The sequence below is a fragment of the Anomalospiza imberbis genome, chromosome 10 (genome assembly GCF_031753505.1).
Source record: "Anomalospiza imberbis isolate Cuckoo-Finch-1a 21T00152 chromosome 10, ASM3175350v1, whole genome shotgun sequence".
In the NCBI taxonomy this organism is placed as follows: domain Eukaryota; kingdom Metazoa; phylum Chordata; class Aves; order Passeriformes; family Viduidae; genus Anomalospiza; species Anomalospiza imberbis.
Window position 1 is genome coordinate 14,853,406 of NC_089690.1, and position 25,616 is coordinate 14,879,021.

At 37.4% G+C, this 25,616-nt stretch overlaps 2 protein-coding genes across 4 annotated transcripts in view; one reads left to right on the forward strand and one right to left on the reverse strand.

Moving 5' to 3' along the window:
• PCOLCE2 (procollagen C-endopeptidase enhancer 2) overlaps positions 1 to 15,007 on the forward strand; it is a 22,765-nt gene extending 7,758 nt beyond the window's left edge. The window contains exons 3-9 of the mRNA XM_068200847.1: positions 996 to 1,251; positions 2,838 to 2,962; positions 6,041 to 6,177; positions 7,447 to 7,601; positions 10,865 to 10,948; positions 12,955 to 13,122; positions 14,725 to 15,007. Coding sequence (XP_068056948.1) covers positions 996 to 1,251; positions 2,838 to 2,962; positions 6,041 to 6,177; positions 7,447 to 7,601; positions 10,865 to 10,948; positions 12,955 to 13,122; positions 14,725 to 14,861 — 1,062 coding nt within the window. The 3' untranslated portion in view covers positions 14,862 to 15,007. The remainder of the gene's footprint in view (positions 1 to 995; positions 1,252 to 2,837; positions 2,963 to 6,040; positions 6,178 to 7,446; positions 7,602 to 10,864; positions 10,949 to 12,954; positions 13,123 to 14,724) is intronic.
• Positions 15,008 to 16,163: 1,156 nt separating this feature from the next.
• Positions 16,164 to 25,616, reverse strand: part of TRPC1 (transient receptor potential cation channel subfamily C member 1) — a 100,649-nt gene continuing 91,196 nt past the window's right edge. For 2 of the 3 annotated variants that reach the window (XM_068200838.1, XM_068200835.1), the window contains 5 exons: positions 24,220 to 24,363; positions 21,454 to 21,629; positions 21,104 to 21,305; positions 20,380 to 20,574; positions 17,613 to 19,547 (listed from right to left, as the gene is read on the reverse strand). In XM_068200838.1, the coding sequence (XP_068056939.1) occupies positions 19,320 to 19,547; positions 20,380 to 20,574; positions 21,104 to 21,305; positions 21,454 to 21,629; positions 24,220 to 24,363 (945 nt within the window). In that variant the 3' untranslated portion in view covers positions 17,613 to 19,319. Of the gene's footprint in view, positions 16,359 to 17,612; positions 19,548 to 20,379; positions 20,575 to 21,103; positions 21,306 to 21,453; positions 21,630 to 24,219; positions 24,364 to 25,616 lie in introns of those variants that run through there. The other variant, XM_068200837.1, reaches the window with a different exon arrangement.

Here is a 25,616-nt window from a genome sequence, read left to right on the forward strand (position 1 = left end):
TGCAATTATTTTAATAGCTAACCACTCTACTATGATATGGATTGAATGCAGATAATTATACTTGCCTGTCTAGGGTCTCTCTATACTTTAAAATACTGTTTCCCCTCTTCAGTTCTGTTACGCAGCATTAAGTGCTTTATTAGAATAGTTTTCACTTCTCAGTGTGCTGATTTTTCTCTTAAAAGCTTGTAATTGTGTCCCAGGAAATGTTTTCCTCCTTGTAAACTATTATGCTGTGTTAATTTACATCCTTCTCTGTACTCTTGTCTCTTTTGCAATGTCCACAGATGCAGACATGTAAGAAGATTTGCCCTGTCTGATGTTTCCTCAGATGTTTCCGAAAACAAAACTCTCTTCTATATTGAGGACATCCACTAGTGGTTCTTTCGAATTCTCTGTTTATAGTTTTACAGTGTCTTTCCAAATATAATTCTTTCACTGCAGCCACTTCAGTAACTAAATATTAGAGTGGTACAGTGTTAGCCATAAAGTTTCCAATTTCATTTATAAAAGTAAGATGTATGTCAGTAAATTAAAAAACTCCTTCAAACTAGGAAACTTGGTAACACAAATCAGAAAGAGAGGCCATTTCATTTTTTTTAATGGTAAATTGCTTGTTCCATATTTTTTTCACATTAATCTCATCCTCCTCACCTTGCTCAGTGACAGGGAGCTGCATGGCTCATTCCACACTTTCAGCAGAAAAAAAAAAAGAGAAACACACCAAGCTAAACTGGTTTATGATTAACTGCATGAGCCTGACTAGTGGATACTTTGGATCAGAAATAAGGTAATGGCAAGAGATGGCCAGAGCTTTGTATTAAGGATTGGTCCTTTAGTTACTTTAAAAACTGCTTTGCCTGGAATATAGTTGACAAAAAGAGCTCATCTGACAGGAGGTGAAGGGTATGAAAACAGTCATGCAAACAGTGGGATCCAACAGATATGTGGTCACACTTCCAGATGCACGTCTCCCTCCTTCCCTCTCTCTGCAGGTCCCAGAGGGAAAAGTGGTGGTTCTTTCTTTTCGGTATTTAGACCTGGAAAGCGACAATCTGTGCCGGTACGATTTTGTGGACATATACAGTGGCCACGCCAATGGACAGCGCATCGGCAGGTTCTGTGGCACTGTGAAACCAGGTGCCCTGGTATCCAGCAGCAATAAAATGTTGGTGCAGATGACTTCAGATGCTAATACTGCTGGAAGTGGATTCATTGCAAAGTTTTCTGCAGCAGAACCACACGAAAGAGGTAACTAACCATTATATATGTGCTGAAGACAAATATAACTCAGCTCTATCCAGAGCCACGTTAATGTTTAAAAAGATGTGGTGCCAGAGATACTAAGGAGTGTGCTAGTCAACATATTTATTAATTACCTTGCTTAGCAAATAGCAAAGTGTAACTGTTTAGTCATCTTAGTTCATAGTAAGGAGAAAGGCTGACAAGTGTAAGAATAGTGGAAGAACTGTACCTAGTAGTAAACTGGTAATAGGTAGCCATTAAAAGGGCAAATGAAATTCAATATAGATAAATGTTGCATATAAGGGGAAAACACCTTAACTTTGTCTACAGTACAGCAGGTTCTGAATTGACTCTTACTGTTTTGGAATGAGATGTTAGATTTAAAGTAGATAATTTATGAAAACTGTAGTTGAGCACCAATCCAGTGCTTAATAGGTATCAAAAAAAGAAAGAGAAACGTAATAATTTTCAGAAAAGAAAATAAAGACCAAATAATAACATCAAAAAACTAAGCCATTATAAATCCATAAAGCATGTACATCTTGAATAAAATGTGCCTTTCTGATGTTCCAATCTCAGAACTGAATATGATCAAATTATCAGAAGGAATCAGACAACAAGTATGATAGAGTTAAAAGAACATCACATACACAAAGATCAACTGCACAGCATGAACTTCTTCATGCTGGAAAAGAGAAAGTCAAAGGGACTGAAGGAGAGGGCTTTGAAGTCATGACTGGTGTGGAAGAAGTGACTGGGGACCTCAGTCCATCTCTTTCAATATAAAAACCAGATGAGCAAGTGGCTGCAAAGGAGAGGAGAGGGTGATTTTTCTCTGTGGCCTGTGTACCAGAGGATATTGTGGATTGTTTCTGTCCTGGTTTAAAACCACCTACAAAAACATATCAAAGCAAAATTCATCAGGTATTACTAAACATAAAGGCATTGCTGGGTGCTTGGGAAGAGTATGGACAGTGAGAGGCTGGGAGGTTACAGGGAGATGGTATTGCCCTAGTTAGTGACTCTTTTTCAAGGCTTTTGCTATTGGTGTTATACCAGACTAGACAGGTTGTTGGGCAGAGGGAGTGAAGGTGACGAGTAATTTATCAGGCCTTCCACAGTTATAACCTTGTATCGACAACTTCTTGAAAGAGACACTAAATAACTGTGACTGGATATAGTTAATTTACTGAGACTGTTCATAGTAATATTGTAAATAAGGATTACATACCTGATGGAGTTTTTAATTTGGAACTGAGGGCAGGAGATATGGATGAAAAAGACCCCTCTCCATCAAGAACACTGCACAGGCTGCAGCTCCTTTGGGAGTGCCTGTTGGCCCCACCATCGCTGCCCCATGGGCTGCGGGGATGGCTCCTGCAGTACCTGCGGCTTCTCCTCCTCCCCCAGCCCCAGTGTTTGCAGGAATGCTTCTCTGTGTTTTGCTGCCGTTTATTAGCTGTGTTTTCCCAGAGGTGCCCCCAGCTGGGGCAGAGGGCTCGGCCGTGTCCGGTGGGGCCGTGGCGGAGGCCCCTCAGCGCGGCCTGCCGCGCCTCAGCGGAGCTCAGGGCCCGCGCTGTGCTGCTTTGCAGGGGACCAGTACTGCGGGGGACGCCTGGAGAAGCCGTCGGGCTCCTTCCACACGCCCAACTGGCCAGAGCGGGACTACCCCGCGGGAGTCACCTGCTCCTGGCACATCGTGGCCCCGAAGAACCAGGTAAGGCGCTGCCGTGGCCCTGCTGGCACAGCTCGGTTTCCAGCGCCTGCAGGGACCAACGCCTCAGAGCAGGCGGCTGCCCACGCCGGGCCGGGACACTGCGATGGCACCGGGCCGGCGCCGCGGGCCGGGCAGGCACGGGCACAGCGAGCGCGGGCGCAGCGGGCGCGGGCGCAGCGAGCGCGGGCACAGCGGGCGCGGGCACAGCGAGCGCGGGCACAGCGGGCGCGGGCACAGCGAGCGCGGGCACAGCGAGCGCGGGCACAGCCGCGCTCCCGCCGTCCCACCTTCCTCTCCCCTACTGCCCCGGCGACTGCTGTGCTTCCTCAGCAGGGCCACGCGCTGGTACACCCCCCGAAAGGAAACCCATCAAAGCATCTGGGACTGCTGAGGCTTTTGAGCCAAGGAGGGTTTAAACATTACTTTCCCAATTCAAAAAATACCATGCAAATGAAGTCACAGCATGGGATCATCTCAGCACCAAACATGATGATGACCAATGCTGCATTTAAGTCTAACAGTGTCTGAGCATTTTTGGTGTTGCTGCAGTTTACTGCTGAGGTACCCAGGTAGAGCTGATTGAATTGAATAAAAGCAGTTTGTTCTATTTTGTATTTTGAAGGCTCCATCACATAACATGCTTGTTTAATTAGCCAGATGCCATGAGAGCATATGTTACCACTTCATTAGGAGCTGAGGAGATGTGACAGCAGACGGAGAGGGCTCTTGTGCCATGCATGGCAAACACAAGTGTGTTCTCTACACTGTAGGGCAAATCTCAATCCTAGCTGCACATTTTCTGGTTGCTGCTGAGCCATCTGCTCTGTATCTTAGCAGGAGGTCTACAATGATTGAATGTTTTGGTTGACAAGCATGTTTGGTAGGTTGCTTTTCTTGCCACATTCAGCTTTTTTAATTAATTTACATATAAAGATGACTTTCCTCTTCATCTTCTGCTCATGGCTAATCCTTAAAATAAAAAAAGCTGCCCTAGATAAACATATTCTTCTGATCATTCCTACTTTTGCATTTACCAAGACAGTTCCTTCCTTGAACTGAAGCAGTATGTCAGCTTAGTCTTTCCCATGTTCCTTTTTAATGCACGTTCCTTGTTTGCTAGATACAGGCCATTTAACAATCCTATAGATAGGCAGTGATTTTTAAACCCTTATCTGTAAACTGCAGATTAATTTGCTTCTTTCCAAATGTCTCTAGATAAGCCTAAAAACTTTTCCTAAGCTCATAGAGAAGATTTGAGAAAGGCTATATCAGCATAAAAATAAGGGCATTATATCCTGTGCCTTTTGATGATTCTATTCCATAAATCTACCTGTTTCCAAATATATATTATTCATGTACTGCAACAGTGTTTGTTTGCATGGAAAAATGGCAGAATTTTGACAGTGCCATTTTCCATTAAGTACTGAATAAGCATCTCTCTTCAAGTGCACAGACAAAGCTCCCCAGTCTTCCATCTGCCAGAATTTAGGTGTCGTCTCTATTTCCCTTTCATAAGCATGTAAGCAATAAAAGAAGGCATTCTTGTTTTGTTGCTTCAAATATAAACCAATAATTACTTAATTTATTACAGAAGATGAAGGAGCTTCTCCTGATCATGAAGAGCTTCTATTCTCTCATGAAATACTTATTAGTGCAAAGTGCACTTATTGAACAATAGTGAAGTAGATATTATGGCCTGCTGTTTTGCCTGCTATGGAAAAATTTAGCATTTCTACTCCCAGTTGCATTACTTCTTTCTATACCATCTTTTTTGATCACAAGCATGTTATTCACATGGGTATTCCATTTAAAGTGCACTTTTTCATCATGATACTGAGGGTTTTGAAACAAGCCTGTTAGTCATCTCTGAAATCAAGTCCCCCAAGATTACTCATACTTCATGGGAAACAAAATTAACAAAATTATGCCTTAAACATCTTAATAGTGCAAAACTATATCCAAGCACACCTAAGACATCAGCTGATAACAGGCTCTCATTACTGTGAATGTAGAACAAGATAACTTTTACTATGTCAGTAATCAAATAAAGTACATGCCATGTACAAATTACTTCTTTTTCTTTGTACAATCTTAGAAGATTTAATACCATCTTTGAGTCAGATCTCTATAAAGGTTGATCTAAAATCAGCATAAATCAGTCTTGTCATTCAAGCCTTATTTGTGCTATTTATGGGAAGGTGATTTAAACACTGTTGTGCTTCATCTAAAGAAGCAACCTAAATGCATATATTACCTCTGTTTCCATGCAGCAGTTAGGTTGTGCTTCCCTTCCTTGCCACACACGACTGACGGAGTCATTCTGCAGGACTTCATTTCAGATTAGTAGATTCCATTTCTGTTTTCTTGTACATTGTTTTGTTTTTCCTTAAGCAGAAAATTCCATAAATAAAAGTCATTGGAGATAATAGCATAAGTACTGGAAATACCAGTATGATACTAGTTCACATTTATGACTTGTAAAGCCTCAACAGTTATGGAAATCTGACATGGAAACACCGTTGTTTTAAGTACTTACTTTCTCTTGGGTTTAGCCTTACTATTTGCTAATTTTCTTTCTATCAACATTTTAATTTCTCATGTTTTTAATTCTGCATCAAGTATACACGGCATTGGCAACCAGTGATTTAGGTCCTGCTGTTAATGAAGTCAGTGAAATGTCTCAGATCAAGTTTGCCTTTGCTTTTTCTTTAGCGTATCTTGAATGATGCAATGACATTAAAAGCTCCTTTTCTGTTGCTTACACTTGCTGTAGTTATTTTAAGAGCATTGTAACACCTAACACCTACGAACATTCACTCATAAAGATAACTTTATCAGAAGTTACTTGCAGGCATTTGAGCAGAAAACATTTTACAGAATATTAAGAGTCATACACTGAACTATTCGTTGGAGAGGTCATGTGGATTAAAATACTTTACAATTAAGTGGATTAAAAAATTTTCCTTTATCAAAAGAAAAATTAAATAGTACTTCATATGAAGATGTCAATTACTATGAGAAGTATTAATAAATTCTGCATGTCAAAATCTAAATGACTTATTTCCATTTTCCCTTTAGCTAATAGAGTTAAAGTTTGAGAAGTTTGACGTGGAGAGAGACAACTACTGCAGATATGACTATGTGGCAGTGTTTAATGGTGGGGAAATCAATGATGCTAAAAGAATTGGGAAGTACTGTGGAGACAGTCCACCAGCGTAAGTAACTTCCTTTAATTGTGAACTTCACTACTACTATGTGTCATTCTGCTAACAGTTCTGTCCAAGGCTTCTAAAAGATTTTAATTTTTAAATTAAATGCAGTGTTTTGTACCTCCAACTGAACATGTAGAAATTCTCTCTCTCTAGGTTTTCTCTATTTTCTCCCTCTCCATGACTAACCCTGGCTCCAGCCCACGTTCTCTCCTGTCCCACAAGCCTCATTAGACCACTGTGTAACAACACTAATGCGAACCCAAATGTTACTGATATTGGTGTAGCACCGATAGTAATGGTGTCTGAACATTAACATAATGTGTATGTTTTGATTATAGATACTGAAGGACAAGGATCCAGCTGAGCTCTCTAGCCCCTGGGCTCATTCCTCACTTTATCTGACTCATTTTCCTCTCAGCCCTTTTTAAAAAGACAGGATACACAGACTGGGTCAGATTTTTCAGATCTGGCCTTGTAGTCCTGGTGTTCAGGAAGCAGAACAAATCTCTTGGCAGCTGAAAATCACTGCCCTCCTACATCCACAGGCTGTGCCAATACTAAAGCAAGGGAAGTCTAAACTGGGCAACCACCTGTAAATCCAGAGAATTCCAGTTAATCAGCCCCTTACTTTTGGTTATGTCAGACCTGGCCATCAGAGTAAACTGATTTCTGATAATCTGCCAAAAAAAAAGGGAAACAATGACAAGTTTTTACTTCAAAGACCTCATTAAGGGTTTTGAAGAAGTCCTGGGTAATCAATATCTAATAATTGACAAAAAGTAAGCTCACAGGAGTAATAACCAAAATAATTTTATTTTTGCTGGGTTTGTTGAAGAGCTGCAGAATCCAGTACTTCATGAATTTTCATAGCCCTTCCAATTGTGCAATATCTTTTTCACTAAACAAAACCAAATTTTAAAAACCCCCATTTACTTACTTCCCCTGTATACTGAGGATTTCTTCAATGTATTTTCCCACTTTCCTAATCTGACCCCTTCTATTTCATGGAAGTGAAGTTTGCAATGGAGTCACTGGAATAATTTAACAATACTCATATTGACATAAACTTCAGGAATCAAGAGTTTTAGGTGATTAATGGAAATGAGTTTCATCCTCAAAACACCAGTGTGTGACATGCTAGCAAAGAATCACATATTTTTCAGTATTAGTCTGGAGTGTTGTTTTTTTTTTTTTTTTTAAGAATGTTATTAATGCTGTTTGGCTTTGACATGTGAAAGAATGGAAATATTTTATTTTGGTTTTCTATTTTAGGCCTATTCTGTCTGAGAAAAATGAATTGCTCGTTCAGTTTTTATCTGATTTAAGCTTAACAGCTGATGGTTTTATTGGCCATTATAAATTTAGACCAAAAAAGTTACCCACAACTACAGCTCTGCCTACAACCACAACAGTCCCTGCTACCTCAAGTAAGTCTTACTGGCTCTATTTCATTTCCTATAAAAATTAATTATTCCAGGACAAGGAGAGAATTACAGAAATACAAAATAGAAATTATATTAAAAATTCAAGTTTTACAGTTTGTTAGTATTTTAAATATTGAAGGAATTAATTAAAATTAATATACTCAAGGGAGTACTGGAATATACTCAAGGGAGAATACACTTAACATTATTAAAGGAAATCTATCCAGGCAAGAGTTCAGTGTAAAAGTGACTTACTCCACCTGAGAGAATTTTCCTGTCTCTTCTCAATTTTGGACAGTTAACTAGCACATTCCATAGAAGAATGGAGAAGCTAATTTCTTTTGAATAAAAAGTTCTGAATATTTTGGGCAATAGTTTTATTTAAAGGAACTCTTTCTTCTATACAAGTTGATATGTAAAGATCTTACTGTATTTTTCTTCATATAGTTTTTAAGATCAAGCAAAAGTGGTATGGAAGCCAGCTGAGCCCTCTTCAGGTTCTGTCAACACCCTGTCAATATGACACTCTCCTAGAATAATTTTTATTTGAAAATACTTAGTGATTGGAACTTACAGAGAAATATGTCTCACTAAAACTAAATCTCCTTTTGTATTTAAGACTAGACAGCAAATATGAAAGATCAGAGCCGGATTTCTCTGAAGGTGTTGCCAAAAATACCTCATTACTGAGATACTGAAGGGATAAATTCTTAGAATTTCTATAACCTGAATGTGAGGCATTTCAGATACAATTATGCAGAAAACCAAATTATTTATGATGTTTCTGCAAGACATAACCTGATTTGTACTTAAAACACATCACAAATCAGGGCAGCAATGGCTTGTCAGCAGGAAACCAAGAAGCTGTGGTGCTTTAATCCTGCTAATGAAGGTATTCAGAATAGATGAAAATAAACATTAAAAAATTGAAATCATACTGACCTGTAAATCATTCTGATGTGACTCTAACAATAAATAATTCAGCTCTTATTCACTCTCAAGCACTTGTTAACGACTTTGTTGGTTGAAACACTTGGTCTCAAGTAACCCAGGCTGTCAGTAACCCTGTTCAGGGTTTTGCACAGGCAAGAGAGGTGAAATTTACCAATTAACTCCAAATCAATTTTCATGACAGCATCAGTGTTAGAAAATAAAAACTGAGAGAGGACAACAGAGGCAAAGTGTTCAAAAGACTTGTCAGGCAGACAGAAAAAAGAAGTCCTTTCAAGGTGTGATCAGTTTTGCACAGTGTAGGCATTTCTGATCTTCAAAACAAACCAAAGCAAACCAAACCTCTGCAGTTCAGTTACATTTCTGAGCAATCATTTGTATTCAGAAGTGTCCAGTTCAAAGAGACTCATCTTATTATCTTGCAAATCAGATCCGTTTAAACTTGCACAGAACTCCAGGCATGAATAAAATATTAAACTTTAGCAGGCTCTTTCAAGAATTACGTCAGTCTTTATGTAACATACAAATATTAGTACTTGCAGAAATAAATAAATAAATGCTGTAAATACATTTGTAAAACTAATGAAGATTAATCCAATACCTGTGGTGAGGTATTTGACTTCCTTATATCATTGGATAAATTAATGCATTTTCCTGTCAATGTGCCTATATGTAAAGTGGTAGGCAACTAAACTTTTATTTCAGTTCCTCTCCAGTTCTTCTCCAGTTAGCTTTGCTAAAGTACCTTACAAACAATAGACAGCCTCTGCTGATAAGTCATAGCAAAGTTGGTCACCAACCAAAATTTATTAAACTGGGAAAAAAAAAAAAGAAAAAAGTGCCCTAAAAGGACCAAAAAAGACTATTTTGTAACGCATAATCCCAGTTTTAAATTTAGAAAAACAAGAGCATCTCAATAAATTTTTGGCAGCTACCATGCTGGCATGCACCTGGGAGTCATCTACCTGCTGGATTTCCTAACCTCCTACTATGGACACTAACTTGAAAGACTCAAGGAACATTAAATTCTTAATTTTTGGTGTGCTGTGTGTAGCACTGAGATAGGAAGCACTTGCCAGACCTGTACATTGACATAGTAACTTGTTCTTTAAAACATTTTTCCTTGTGGGAGGCATTTAACTTTCTAAAGACTCAAATATCAAGAAGACTGGAGAAGGAAAAAGGAACAAACCAGCTCAAAATAAATAAAAAACTATGAAGCCTAAGCTTTAAACTTAGAATTTGAAAGGCAAAACAATGAGAAGTACAGATCTTCTAACAGTCATGGCCACTGCACTAAAGGCAAAGTAATTTTAATATCATTTAGTTCATCCTTAGAAACTTGGAAAATTATTCAGTTAAAAAGAAGTATAAAAGTATAAACTACTGATTGAAAGTTAGTCAGAAGGTTTTTTTCAAGAGATATAGACTGAATAAAACTTTTGCAAAATGCTCCATTCTAACATAAAAAACTGCAAAGATACTTGTATCTAGTACAACTAATAGCTAACTAATTTAGTTTTTCTTGGAAAATAAGGTTATGGAGGTTTGTAAGTTTGTAGGTTTTTAAAAAATCTATCAGTGTCACCTCCATGTTTCCAATACCTATGTCACTGACTAATTCCAAACAAATTTGAAAAGGACATAAAAACCTTAAAGTACTGCATCCCAAGATGTTACATGGAATGATGTACAGAGACTATAAGCATCCACTCAAGTAGGGAAAAGATGCCAAGTGTATTCAGTTGTTTATAAACAAAGCATTCCATTTCAGAAAGGAAATGTCAGTCCCTAATGTTAAATCCATACTTCACACATCTTGTTTCAAAATGTCATCAAGAAAAACTATGCAACATTACTTGATATGAAGCTATGTGAAAAATTTCATTGCAAAAAAGGGTCAGGAATTTGAACTCTGATCCCTTTCATCACAGTGCAGTAATTTCCAATAAAAGGCCATCCCCCCTCTCAGAAGTGTTACTGTAACATTGTGCAGTGGTACTCCAGGTGTTCTGCTAGGGCTGTGTGGCAACAGCAGTGACAGACTTCAGATGCCACACAAATCTTGAGTAACATCCCATTCTCTCTGGCCACTAGAACAGACACAGCTGAGACACCTGAAAAGACAATGACTGGAGGTGACAGCAGAGAAAAGGAATATTGTTACTGTGGTGCTCATCCCCTGAAACGCCAGGTCTAGTTCATGCATACATCAGGATTATTCCTCTTTCTTTTTGTCTTTCTTTGAACATAGTGCTTTTCATTTGTATCAAATGCTTCATTTCAATTTCAATTTCCTTTTGCTCTTCAAAAAGCTGTGAAACCTACAGTTGCCCTGTGCCAGCAGAAGTGTAAAAGGAGTGGGACTCTGGAAAGCAATTATTGTTCAAGCAACTTTGGTAAGGAAGCAAAGTTTCTTTTTATTTTTTCATTCTCTACTGTGTTTTGAGACTCAGGGAAATTTTCTCAGATGTAGTTCTAAGTTACCATTAATATATAGGCCAATATTTTACACCACCTAATCTATGTATCTGACATTAGATACATAGATACTGTGTTTCACTCGGTACATTCTTGGAGATATTCTGAAATAGGCACTGCACAGGTATCTGAGACAAACATACCTTCTCAATCTGAAAAGCAAATGCCAGTGTAAGACAACCCCAGGATTCATTGATTCAGCTGCTGTATTGTCATCTCCATTTTCTGTAACCAGCCAATACATGTTATGCTGCACCTGCTGACTGTTCCACAATACAGTGTATAGACTTCCAAAATGCTTTGAAAAGAAATGAGAAGGGATGGAAGCTTCCAAGCACTGCTGTCTGTACACAGACATAAATCAGTCAGGAAAAATGGTGTCTGCTGTGTATGAGCATGGCACTGTCACTACTGATCTATTCAGTTATGTGGCAGGGTATTTTCCCATATTAATACTGCAATCTTTTTTTAATCCCCTATAACATGCCTGGCAATTTGATGGGAAAACTCCCTGCCACCAGCCTTTCTTCATTTTAAGCTGACTCTCTCCTACTGCACTGCTAATCCCATGAGATTTGAGGAAGTTGGTGGGTCCGAGGGCGGCTTTGCCTGATGGTGCCCAAGCAGCAGGGAGGCTGTGGCTGCACCCTGAGGCAGGGTGGGCTCCGGGAGCCCCTCCCAGCCCTGACCACCGGCCCCTTCCAACCTGCAGCCCCTACAGGCTGGTCCAACACAAAAGAAACAGGTAGGGAAAAACCCAAACCATAAATGGTCTCCTCTTACTGACCACACCCCAGCTCTTGTGGCCTATGGTAAATGATACTATATAAAGCTTGGTTTTTTTCCTCTAGCATCACAGTAATAAATCACATTATTCTTTCCTGTTTTCTGTCAAATACTTGACATTTTTCAGTTTTTTTCTGTGACAGGAGTGAGAGTAAAAATACTTTATATGCTACTGTGAATGCAAGCATATCCTAAGGTAGGAAGAAGAAGTCTGTTGTTCATAGAATATGATTTATTTGAAGTTTATTTGTAGAATTTATTATTTTAGAAAATAATATCTATTTCTCTTTCATCATGCATTTAATTTTATTGTTTCTAGAAATATAGCTGCAATACCCAGCACTTTAACATCCACAGTTCTCTCTTGATTGAACTGGAACATTCTATTTGATTTAAAGCTCTGCATTAAAGGAAGATAATGTACAAATGTACAAAATCCCAAAATATGGATTATGCAGCTTTGTAAAATAAATCTGGCTGTACGTACTTGATAATTGAAGATCAAATTTATCCTAGGATAGAATATCTGAATTAAAAAAATGACCTGAGAAGAAACCAAATTGTTAATACCAATTACCATTTCCTTTTGATAAATAAAGATGGCTTACCAGTTAATTTAGTCAGCCTAGGGAAAAGAAAGTATCTTGATTTTCCTACTGAGAGGTCTTTGGGAGATATGATGGTAACTAGAAATGTGTAACTGTATTCAGCTGAAATAAGTAAGTTTGTATCAGGCCTCAGATCAAAATCTAGTTCTTAGGGCATTAACTATTCCCTGCTACTCATCTGGGAGTGTCAGTGAGCTGGGAATTTGGCTAGATGAGTTTCAATTCAACTTCTGCACAATTTGAAAATGGCTCATTAAAAGTAGTATCAAATTGTACTGTTTAACTGAAATCAGAGAACTGGGCTTGCACAAGACTGACACATTGTAGAACAATTTCATATTTGGTGCCACCAAAATTTGACAGTAGTGAGTTAGTTATTAGCAGTGATACTCATATTTTGGTACGTGTTCCCAGTACTGTTTGTTTCCTTATTAGGCACTAATATACTTAATAAGTTTTTATGATGCCTCAAAATTTATGTCTAAAAATAATAAAAGTGTACCAAATATATCAAATGTCTTTTCTTCTAGTAATAACTGGAACTGTAATCACAGCAGTAACACGGGCTGGCAGTCTGCATGCAACAATATCCATCATTAATGTATATAAGGAGGGAAATTTAGCAATCCAACAAGCTGGCAAGAATATGAGTGCCAAGATTCTTGTTATGTGTAAGCAGTGTCCTCTCATCAGGAGAGGTAAGTACACAGTAATAACTGCTTTGTGTGTTTATAAAAGATAACAGTTATTAAAACTACTATTTGAAATATGGCCACAAAAATCAAGAAAATTACCATGGTTTTTTTCTATAATCAGAAGTTAGTATTAAAATAAATTTTAAATAACCAGTATTCCAGGAATTTATTGTGTTTTTCTGTTTTACTGCAAAAGGATTAGGCTCATGTAGATCACAGGAGTTTGAAAAACTTTTTTCTTTAAAAGCCACGTGATGCAAGATAAAATCTGATTTTCAGCTTCATCTCTCAGATGAAGCTGAGATAGATTTGTGTTTACATGTATGTATTTTGGAGCTAGTTTTTATACAGAGTTGTTGAGAAGAGGAAGACAGCAGCCTGCTAACCCTAGAAAAGCAGTATTTCACAGGAAATGGCAGAAATCAAGCTCCACTGTTGTGTATCTCCTGAATTATTTACAGCTTTACAGAAATACTCATAGTATTAAGCCCACTTTATATCTGCAAACAGCCAGTACTGCTAAAAGCTACCTTAAATAATATAATACAGAGATCAACAAACATAAATCTCAGTTAATTGTGGTAAAGGTGTTAAAAGAAATACTGAGAGCATTTTTTATTTAAGTAACTAAGTAAAAAATAAAACTGTTTTTAGCTTTGCCTCATAACTAAACAGGTAGAACACAAGAACATAAATGGAGCCATAGCAGGAAACAGTCAAAAAAATTTAATAAGTATCAAAAAAACCCTGATATCATTCCAGATACTACCAGTGCTTAAGCATATTAACTCAAGGTGGGCAGTAACAAAGTGAAAAAACATGATCAGAAATTAGCTTTTGCCTTTAGTTATTTGAAAACTACACACTGGGAGACATAATAATGTCCTTGGTGAAACAAACTCTCTCCTTTTGGGCAGACTTCTGGCTCCAAACCACACACTTCTGTTTCTCATCCTAAATCTCAATGGATTATTTAAGAGCCATTACATAATATCTGAACTTTTCTGTTTATATCCCTGTGATACCATTCCTTCCAGCCCAAGACCCTGCAAATCCCCAACCCTTCTAAGGCATAAATATATGCAGATTGAGTTGTCCAAAGCCAGGTCTTACCACTCATTAAGTCCACCTGCCTGAATGCTTCTGTATGTATCTAGAAAATATTTACATCTCTGTGGAGGGAAGGGGAATGAAAAGAATTAAGAGCATTATTGCTTAAGGGCATTAACCTACAAGCTGAGTAAATGTGAAAATACTCAAAATTAGTGAGACATATTCCAGCCTGGGTGACAGTGGTTAGGTTATCCAGTGCTGATGGGTACTTCTAGAGCCTCTCAGACTCACCTGACAGTCTATGATTAAAGACTGTCACCTATATATTTAATTATGTAATACACACTTAGCTGTGTATCTGCTTGATTTTTACATAACTGTAGTTTGTGGTGTAACAAGCATGGCAAAGATGGGTAGGGGAGTAAATGTTGCAGGTAGGAAGGAAAAAATGTTGGAAGGCATTGGTAACAAACAGAAACCACAAGTAAAGAACTATGCTTACCAAAGGATGTCCCAGATTTCTGTCTTGTAATCTCATTCTCTCCTTTCTAGGTTTAAACTACATCATCATGGGCCAGGTGGAAGAAGATGGTAGAGGCAAAGTCTTTCCCAACAGCTTTGTCATGAGTTTTAAGACTAAGAACTCAAAGATCCTAAATGCCTTGAAAAACAAAACATGTCAAAATTGAACTCTGCAGCTGTGTTCTATCATCTGTCTTGAAAAATCATTTTAACTTAGCATAAGTCATGGAAATACAACTGACTGCCAACAGTATGACCATGCTGACCCCTCCTTCCCTCCTGTCCACGTAAGCACACCTGGCACAAAGTGGAACAGACCCTCCCTAAGGCTGACAGCTGAAGCACAGCCATCTGATCTCAAACATACAAATTCCAATTACTTGGAAGATGTTAATTTATAACTGTCCAATTTTTTAAGGAGTTTTGTACGTAAAATAAGAATTCTAAGTGCAATATTTATAGCAACTCAGTTCAACTTAGCTTTTTCTCTAAAGTTGTTTTATTACATGGATTTCTGCATTATTATCAGTGCTTAATAAAATATTTTAAGATTAAATCATCCACCAACTAGTTATTAATTATTTATAAAGTGGGGCAGCTAAATATAGAAACTGTTTTTTGATCATTTATATGCTTTTGATGGTTTGGGCCTTGCACATTGTAACTGACACTACATTTCCTTGCTGATTAAGGGTCTGATTTTCCTTACATGGAAGTCAGTGAATCATTGATCAGAACAGGAACTCTTCAAAGAATTAGACAGCTGTAAAACACCACCACACTTTTTTCCATTGATGACTAGCTACTTAGTAAATGTCACTGTTAAGTTCTGTAAGGTAATAAGGTAGAGGAAGGTAGGAATTAATTTAGTGGTGGTAAGGTGCATATAGAATCTAAGATCCCTTTAAGTATTTGTTTTCCTTGTATATAAATACCAGAGCAGAGCTCTTTGGATAATCTGTGAGTGTGGGCAGGAAACTAATGCAATAAAGCAGTCCCTACTGGAAGTACCCATTGCTTATTCCAGCAGAGGAATGCAGATTGCCATTCCCTTCACTGATGGATTCTCACACGTAACGCCAAGAGGCACTGCCACCCCGCAGCTCGGCAGCACAGCAGCCTCTCTTCCAAAAACTTTATGGGTAGCTGGGCTGGGGACAAAGGATCAGAGGGGGGCACAGAGGTACAAAGAAGCCCTGCTGGCAGCTCACATCCAACAGCTCAGTGCTGCAGCCACACTTCAAAGATTGCATTGCCCGACTGACCAAACCAAATAGCATTTCTCTGTGGAACCAACAGCAACTTTGTTTGCAAAGCAGATGTAGTTTTGTAATTTTAAAACTTTTAAATTGGAATTTTAATTTTCCAGCATTAATTCCCATGCAGGCTAAGGGATTTTATGCACAGTGCTCTCTGCACTTTGCAGCAGCCTGGAGAAAAGCAATGTGGAAATCATGCTCGGAGCTGTCTTGAGCTACAACAATCTATTTTTATTTATGATGACATGGCCATCTGTCACGCAGCTTTTTTCAGTGAGTCAAGAAAGGACTGGCAGCTTACTCATCATCTGCCAAATGGAAGGTAGGGAGAGCTCCTGCCTGCTCTCCTCAATGCTCCCTTTACACCAGTTCCTTTCCCAAATCAATGCACTGGTAGCACTAGGCCTGAAACAAGGAACAGAGGAACATGGAGCAGTGCCAGTTTTCTCAAGTAAGAGTTGGGTACAAAACACAGGTAACTGTTACAAGTTTTTAAACCCAGTTTGTAGTGACTGTAAACTTAAAAAATTTGAAATCCAACTTGCAACCAAACCAAAGAATCAAAATTATCTAATCACGATTTCTGAAATAATTTCTACAGAAATAACAAGACCATAGCTTAGCATGAGCATAAAGTGACTTTCAGTGATCAGTGATTTTGACCTTCCTGCTCCAAATGCACACATGAAAATTTTCATCTCCATTTTTCATTTATCAAGGCAAAGTTAGCTCCAAGACAAAACTGACATTAATATGAAAGGTAAGAAAAAACCTTTTCCAATTAACTCAAAAACACTTAGTCCTTTCATGACTTGCATAAAAATTCATACAAGAAAACTCTGAATCCTATAGCCAAGTAAAATCCAGCTTCTCCAAGTGTTTTTTTTTATATGTAAAATTTTGTTTCTGTGCCTGTCTAGAACTGTTCTGTGAGAGTGCATAAGGGAGACCTTGGAACAGCCACTGTTAAACTGTCAAATGAGAAAGCAATAGCATGTTTAACCCACGTGAACGAGAAAAATCTAAATGATGGGACAAAATTGAGTACAGAGCATTGGTACTGATTAGCAGCCACAAAGCTTGGAAGAGCACAGCAGCTTTCAAATAAAACAGAGATGTATAATGTGATATAACTGAGGTATGGCAGAGAACAAACAGGTTTCTGTCTCTCTCATTCTGCAGGTTTGTATTTCAGTGACAAGTAAAAACTCCTGAACTCTCAATCCAAAACCCCCAAGAGCCTTGAAGTGCAACAGTTCTTCCTAAGGCCATCTACCCAATTGTAGAACACAACACCGAAGACACTGACCAAGCTAGCTCTGATGGACTCTGCTCAATGTATGAAAAGCACTCAAACAGCTCCATTAGCTCCTTCATTCACACTGCCAACATCCCCTGTTCCCAGAACCAACCATCCCAGTGCAAACAGCTGACGGTGCGTCTAGGATCCAACCCAGCTGGTCTGGAACCAGCATCACTTCATGGCACTGCATGAAGCCATATCACTGAACAAAACAGGATGGGTCCAGAAGCAAAAAGGCAGTAACACACCAACACCAGCTATCGTCCTTAAACCTATTACCTCTACATGACAAAAATATACTTTCAGTGTGTTAACTGATATAATGTGTTTGCAATATGACAAATATTAATACAACCATATTTTTCAGAGCTTTTATTTGCTTCCTTTCTTGAATATACATAACATACACAGCACATAGTTTTTATGTTGGTGAATTATTCAAACATAAGATCTCAGTTCAAATACAAAACTCAGAGATCCTCTTTGCTTTGAACCAGGAGGTTAACTTCCTATTCCCATGAAAAGCCAACACAGATCAGAATCCCTCTATACTCTTAACACTTCTGAAAGTGGAGAATTAAAACCTAGTTCAGAAATACATAATTTCATAGTACGGAAAATATATTACCTTTACAAGAAAGAGTTTTATAAGAATTCCTTCAAAAAAGTAAACATTCATGTAAGCCCCCATTCTGTCAATCTCCCAAAATCAACTGTAGTCAAAGACCACCATGGCTACCTGTGCCTTCCGGACACACGACCATTTCAGAAGAGCACCATCATAACAGTAAAACTGTCAATCAATCCTTTATCTGTCATAAATATACTTACTTTGTAATTAAAAATACAGGAATCTCACATTTCTCAGTTACAATTTGTCACCTTAAATTATATATAAGCATATAAAGCCATATAGGACCCTCTAGCACAGAAAATCCACAAAGCCCTTACTGTCCATTGTAAGCAAAGTCAGATAAACTATTTTCACAAAACACATTATATCTGACATAAAAAAAAAAGTCTAGCTTGGCAACAATTCAGGTAAAAAAAAAGGAAAAAAGAAAACCAAATTTAAAAGTAGGATATGTAAAACCTGTGTCAAGCAGACCCTTCTAAAGTACATCTCTCCAATGACAAGACTCAATGACCTCACAGAAAGAAGAGTAGAATGGTGCACAGGAATTGTTCAGCACTGCAAACAATAGCACCCATGTGCTTCACCTCATTTTCATGAAATCACAGATTTTAATAATTCAAATAATTTCTCTATATTTTAAAAACCCAGGATACTAAACATTAAATTTTCACAGATTAATTTTTAAATTCTGTTCTTAATCCTAACACGTATATTAAAATATACTATTGAGGCACTGCTGAAAAATCCAAGCAGGGTTTGATTGTCTTACACATAACCATGAACATTCAAGAAATGGTTGGTCTATTTTGTGTTCAAAATGTCAATGTTCCCACAAAAATGGAAAGTCTTGATGATTTGCTTTGCTGTATTCTATAAATGTTAGTTTACAGTCAGTGTTATCGTACAAAACTAGAACTGCCTCTTTCAGAGCCATACAGTCTTCACATGCACTGTAACCTACAGTCATACATCATTTCCAACTGTGCTGGAAATTTTCTATTATTCTTTATCTGATTTTTCTATTAAAAATAAACAGACTGGATTTTCATTTTAAAAAGCCTATCTTCTCCCACAACTTGAAAAACAAGTATCAAAAAAGAACAAACAACAAAAATAGAAGAAAGAAACACATTGTGCTAGTTATGAAGCTCTAACACCTGACAACCACAGACAGTCTGAGGAACATTTAAAAAACTCCTATATACAAATTTTATATACACACCAAGATTAGGAGGTTAAGAAAATTAGTGTATCTGTTTTTGCATTCATTTTGACCACTTGGGCACCGAGCTGCGACTAACGCCAACGCATTTTCAAATGCATTTTTGTGCAATAATCTTGCCTATATGATCTGGCAATAGAATTATGTCAACACTTTCACCTATGGGTATTTTAAAGCACACACCTTTTGTTTAAAAGTTAGGTCTTAGTTTCTTGGATAAAACATAGCATATTTGGAAGTTCGAAAGCCAAGCAGGTCTCTCATTTCGTTCCGGAATTTTGACAAGTCCTGCTGCAGTTCATTGAGGTTTTCCACAGTGGCCTGATCCGTACTCTGCATCTTCTGCCTCATGGAAGTCAAGTAACGGTGCACTAAGCAACACATCACCTTTTGGTAATTCTCATCTCTCTTCTGCTTCAGATTTCTCCATTCCTTTAAACAAACATAACGTATTTACTATGGAAGTCATTTTTGAGCCCTAAAGCCTGTAATACAATTCTACAGAGAAGAAACATGAACAAAATAACAAAGCTATTTTTTAAATACATCCTGATGTACACAGATATACAATTCATATAAATTGTCCACAAAATCCAAATTAAATGATAATCTGCTGTACCAGCAAAACTGAAAATTTTTATCTATCTGGCTTGGTAATTTTTCTGTGAGCAATCAAGAGTTCCATAACCCTGAATGTCTCTCAGTGCAAATTCCATGAAGTGCTTGAATTTGTTTATTTAGTGCTATTTTCACAAGCAAGAAGATGCAAAATTAGTATGCAAAATTGCAGGGTATAAAAAATGTTTATAAAATAAACAAACAAAAAATCCCTTCCCTAACAATGAGAGGCTTCAGTGATCTTTTTTGGTTCTTTATTCTGACACTTCTGTAATATGTTTAAAACCAATTACCTTCTCCAAAGAATATTCTAACCTCACCATTTTTGAGATTAGCACATACTTCCTTGAGGTTTTGATGTGTTTTCATTCAATCAAAGCAATTTTTCAGACTATTTCTGGGGGAATTGGAAGTTGGAGAGAAGTCAGTTGAAATTTCCAAACCAGAAAGTTAATAAAACCTTACTTAAGTAGAGATAAGTAACACTTATTTATCTTGGATGCAACACCCATTATTCTGCAGTTCCTATTTATCTTAGTAGCATTCACCTTCCACCAGGCAGCTTCATGCAGCAATCTGCGTTTTCATTTCAGCAAGCAGCACCTTTCCAGCTGCAGAGCTCAGAGCTTGCCCAATCATTCCTCACCTTGAGGCTGTTCTGACGTTTCACTTTGCCACTTGATGTATGAGAGCAGATCCATTTACTGAGACTGTTGAAAAGGTAACAAATTGTCTTGGGAGAGGGTATAACGTTAAAAGGTGGAGGGAGCGTGCATTTATCATCAAAGTAGCTAAGCCAAAGCTTGGCACGAGCAAACTTCCACTCCTTATCTTCATGATTCTAAAACATCAGAAACATTAACAGAGAAAAGAAACAGAGATATGAATAGGTTGTTTTATAAGTTTAATTTGCTCATACCTGAAAAATTGACCATTATTTAATTTTGGTTATATAGCATTTTAGTAGATAGATTACAGAGTATTTTAATAGGTTTGCTTGAATATTCTAATATTAAATACTTAAAACAAGTACATCTTTCTTGAATTCCTAGTATAAAATTCAGAAGGTATAGATCAATACCCAGATGAAATGCCAAAGCACCACACATATCAAAACCAGCATTTGAACAGCCACTGTATCAAAGAAAGTAATCAATTCCCAGTGGGTTAAAGCCCTGTATATATTCAACATGGAAATTACAATTTTTTTAATCAAAGTAAATGAAAGGTTCTTATTTGAAGGAAAAATATGAGCTCACAGACAGAGCTCATCCATGAGGTCTATAGCCCATGAGTTTACACATCATAGGAAGAAATCTGTGTAAAATCCAAAGATACAGGTAGTTGGTAATTAATCAGACACCACTTACTGCTATCAGCTGAAAACTTTTGTGGAGCATTGCCACAAGGAGTTTGGTTAATACTATCACAACCACCACGTTGTAGGTCCCAACAATAACAGCACCCACAAAAGACTGTAATTCTTCACCGTAGCTAAAACGTGTCACAAAGATTGCCACATGTGCCAGGGAGAATATGTACCAGAAGAGAGCAAAACACGTACCAATAAACCTACAGAAACAAGGAAGAAATCTGGATAGGTAAACCTAACACCAGAAATGTTTAACATAAATTCAAGATCAGTGAAAAAATCCAGTTCTGTTTAATTACTAGGGATTAAAGGCTAAAACAATAGTTATTTTATAGATCTCAAACTCACGAATGGAACGTGTCATTGCTCTGTTGTTCACAGAAAATGCCTGCACAGTCCTTTTCTTCATTTACAGTAAATCCTTTATCATAAAGTTGGGTCAATCCAATTGTGAATGAGAACAAGACAAGAAGAAACATGCCCAGAAATTTTCCAAAATCTTGTAGCATCTGCCCCATTGAAATCTGTGAAATAGATTTATTTCTAATTTTAGTAAAACATGTAGTTATTTTTATTTGTATTGTCTCTTTCAGCCTTTGAGCAAAAAAAAAAAAGTCTATTTACATTTTAAATATTTAAGTTATATTTCTATTTGCTAAACAGACATGAAGGTCAGGAGATAGCCTTGTACTGTTTTTCAGAGAAAAAATTCTAGATATTAAAAAGAATATGTAAGTAATTTTAACATTGCCTAGAAAATTAATATCCTTCAAGTAACCATAAGCAATAGTATGTACACCTTGTTACTTATTTGCAATACCAATGGTAATAAGGAACTCACAGGTCAACAGACAAAAGCAGTGAATAAAACAGATTTGAACATAAATGCCATCATAGAAATTTAAGAAAACACTTAGAAGAACACTGAATTAATCAAAATATTTGGAATAATTTATCACTAATTAAAAAAAAAAAGTAGTATACAAAAGCCCATCTGCAGAATACAAAATTAGCTCACTGTACATTTTATGTATGATTTTAAATAAACACATGTATAGACACACAGAAATTGAAGGATAAAGCATACAAGGTGTGACAGTAAATTCAGATCACTAGTTTCCAATTCAAAATATCCTATACAGAACTTTGCAACATTAGAAATACAGCACCTTTAAAAAAAAAAAAACAGTCATATTGCTTGTGATTTTTTTCCAACACAGGAAAGACCTTGATTTGCTTTTGACATAAGCCCAAATTTTTACAGAGACACACCATAAATGGTTTATGTAATTTAATTAGTCTTCCTAAAACTTCTTCAGAACAGTGTACCATTATAAAGAATGCAAATATATGTAATGTGGGATTGGGTGGATCTAATCTATATAAATCAGTGTGTGGAAAGCCCAGTCCTACATGAATCAGAATCTGTACCGACTCATAGTCCAGAACTGTAACACAATTGCCAGGTGTTGTAAGTACAGCTTTACTGGGAGATTAATTCCTGCTCCCTCCTCTGCTGCTGGAAACTCACCAAGTAACTCCTGCAGCACAGCACATTCAGAGTCTGTAGAGTTTGTAATGGTCATGGAGATTCTGCAGCTGTGGGCAGAGCTCTGCACCAATTCTGTGCATGTTTGGTCAGAGGATCACTGTATTCCCCATCAAACTGTTTCATCATATCCAACCCTTCAGCGAAAAAAACCCAACCCAAATCCCAATGACAAAACTTTTTCCCTTTAACGCATGGTTCCTGCCAAGAGAGAGACAAAGTAGATGAAACAGGAACGCACAAAAAGTGCAAACTGCCCAAAACTATTTTGTTTGGAAGAGAGTGTAACAACCCATCCCAAATGCCAGTTGCTTTCCTCATAGATTCATGCTTCCCCTCTCTAAGTATTTACAATTTCTGAGCACTTGAAATCTAATTATCTCATCTAGGGAAGTACTATTCTACCTTCTGTTAATAATAAAACCCATCCCACACAGCCAATTTACAAATCTGGATTATAACAGGTTTTATTAGCCAATGAGTCAAGTAACTGAAGGCTTAAAAATAACTCTAAGAACCGAGAGAACAGGGTAGCTGCCTTCCCCTGCCCCCCACTGTTGGGTTTCCATCCCATATTTGATTACCACCATCTGAACTTTGTGACCTACTTTCAGAAAATACTGTAAGAGTTGTTGCACCAGCCCTACTGGCCAGCAGGAATAACGTAAGCTCCTGTGTGCCTCTGAATGGGGTGACTGTTGACTGTTTTTATTTACTTGGAAAATTTCACAACACAGCCTCCTAATAAAAAACTTGTGAAAGATCTGGTACATAAATAAACATGCACGTTAAACAGTGAATCTCTTTAAAATGTGGAGAGACTTCAGTGTTTAAACAATTTGTACAACCTTAATGCTTAATGCAACATCAAGACTTCAGTATTTTTTTCAAAGTGTGCAAGTACATTTCCATTTAAAATGTGTAACAGAAAATTAGATAATTAAAATGTGGGAGGTTTTACTGTCATCATTTCTGGAAGGCTCCAATAAATACCAAGTAAGAAGAAACCTGTTCTCCCTTTTTATAACTACCAATAAATAGGTGAGTATTTCAATACTCTAGACAGATTTATATCTTTCAAACAAAAGCAATTTGCACAACTCAAGGTGCAACTTCAATGACATCACAGACATAAACAGAAAGGCTTTTGATTACTCTTCCTTGCTACACACTTATTCATCTATCTCCTTAGAAATAAGAAGCTAAGGCAATTATTTGCATAAAACTTTGCAGGAAGAACCTGGTCCTTATACTTTCCAAACTGTGGAAACTTAGGTGGTATGTTAAGCTTAGAACAGACGAAAACAAAAAAGACAGTATAGGTACAGCTATCATGGAAAAATGCCCTCACTGAACGACACAAGGTCTTTCACTCTTTTTCTTACCTTTTCCCATCTGAATCAGTATGTTTTACACAAGAGACTGATTTTAAAAAAATCAAACTTCAATGCAGTATCACTTCTTTCTACTTTTCAATTTCTTACTTTAACACTTTTTCCTATTTTCAATAAGACACTGGATAGCAACTTATGTCTAATATTTTTTCAAACAGTAATGATATTCACCTGGAGTGGTCCCAGAATCGAGCTGGTTGTGTACATGAAGAAGAGACGCAGGTAACTAAGAACATTGGCAAAGGCAAAAAGACCTTCTGCCACTAGGGTAGGATGGAATGCATCCCAGTCCTTCCTTTCAGCATAATCATGAAACTGCAACATAAAAAAGGACAAGTTGAGACCACTACCATTATAAATACAGAAATGTAGCCATACACCTCTCCCTACTTCTACTTCCAAAACAGGCAAGAGCATAAAATTAATTACCATATATATCACTCATAGGTGTCATACCTCTTTCAGACAAGGGCATTTTAAAAGCCACTCCAGAAGGAGCCAGAAATCAGAGAATGTAAATTGAACACCTAACTCTTGACACTCACTTGTTCAAACCATTTATTCCTCTGCTCTCCTCTCACATCTACTCTGTCTTGCACGGTCTATTGAAACAGGGACTTGGGATCTTTATCATATAAACATGTGCACTGCCTTGTAGAATAGGCCTCAGTCAAAACCAATATTGAGATGCTACAAAGAAAATCAAGGTACACATGCAACAGCAACGTGGTGACAGCTGATCTTAACCAGTTTTGGAAAGACTTATGACTTGGGGTTCCTTCCACAGATTTTATGAATGGCTACAGAGAATGGGAGTCACAAACTGTTGCTTTACATATTATCCACTAAGTACTACTATTCAACTTATTCAGGGAATATCCACAGTTTCCTAACTTTTGGTTTGGCTGAGAACATTCAGCATTTATACTACCAGCTTCTGCTGTCTCAAAAGGGACATTCAAAAACCAAGGAACTCTGAGCTGCTTTATAATAACACTCAAAAGTCTGCTGCACAAAGATGGCAAGAAATAGGGCTAAATATTTTGCTACACACTGCAATTGCATGTGTACAAATCCTTCTGCTACAGAGATTCTTCCTTTAGCTCTTACAGCTTTGAGGCCTATAATGGACCTAAGATGCAAACTGAACATTTTGACTTGGTTTTCTATGTGATTTATAAAATATAAAAATAAATTTGACCATATAAAAGGGGCAAAGCCCCCATTATATACCTATTGTATAGACAGGAGTCCTGCATCTTCAAATGGCTTACAATTTAAATTGGCAACAATGGGTCTTATCTTAGCAAAGGAATTACTACTAGAGACATGCTGGTTGCAAAGCAAATGGCTGGGAAAGCAGCCCAATGTGGCCCAATTCTTCCTCTATTTTTTTTCCAATAAATGGCCTTACTTTCCAAATGATTACCAACCTCTGAATCAATGCTAGGATGGGAAAATGTGCCAAACACCAAGTTGGGAAGAACTGAACCAGTTCATTTCCCTCCAAACTGCCAGACAGCTGTCAACTTGCAGTTTTCAAGACACAATAATGGTGCTACTGCACT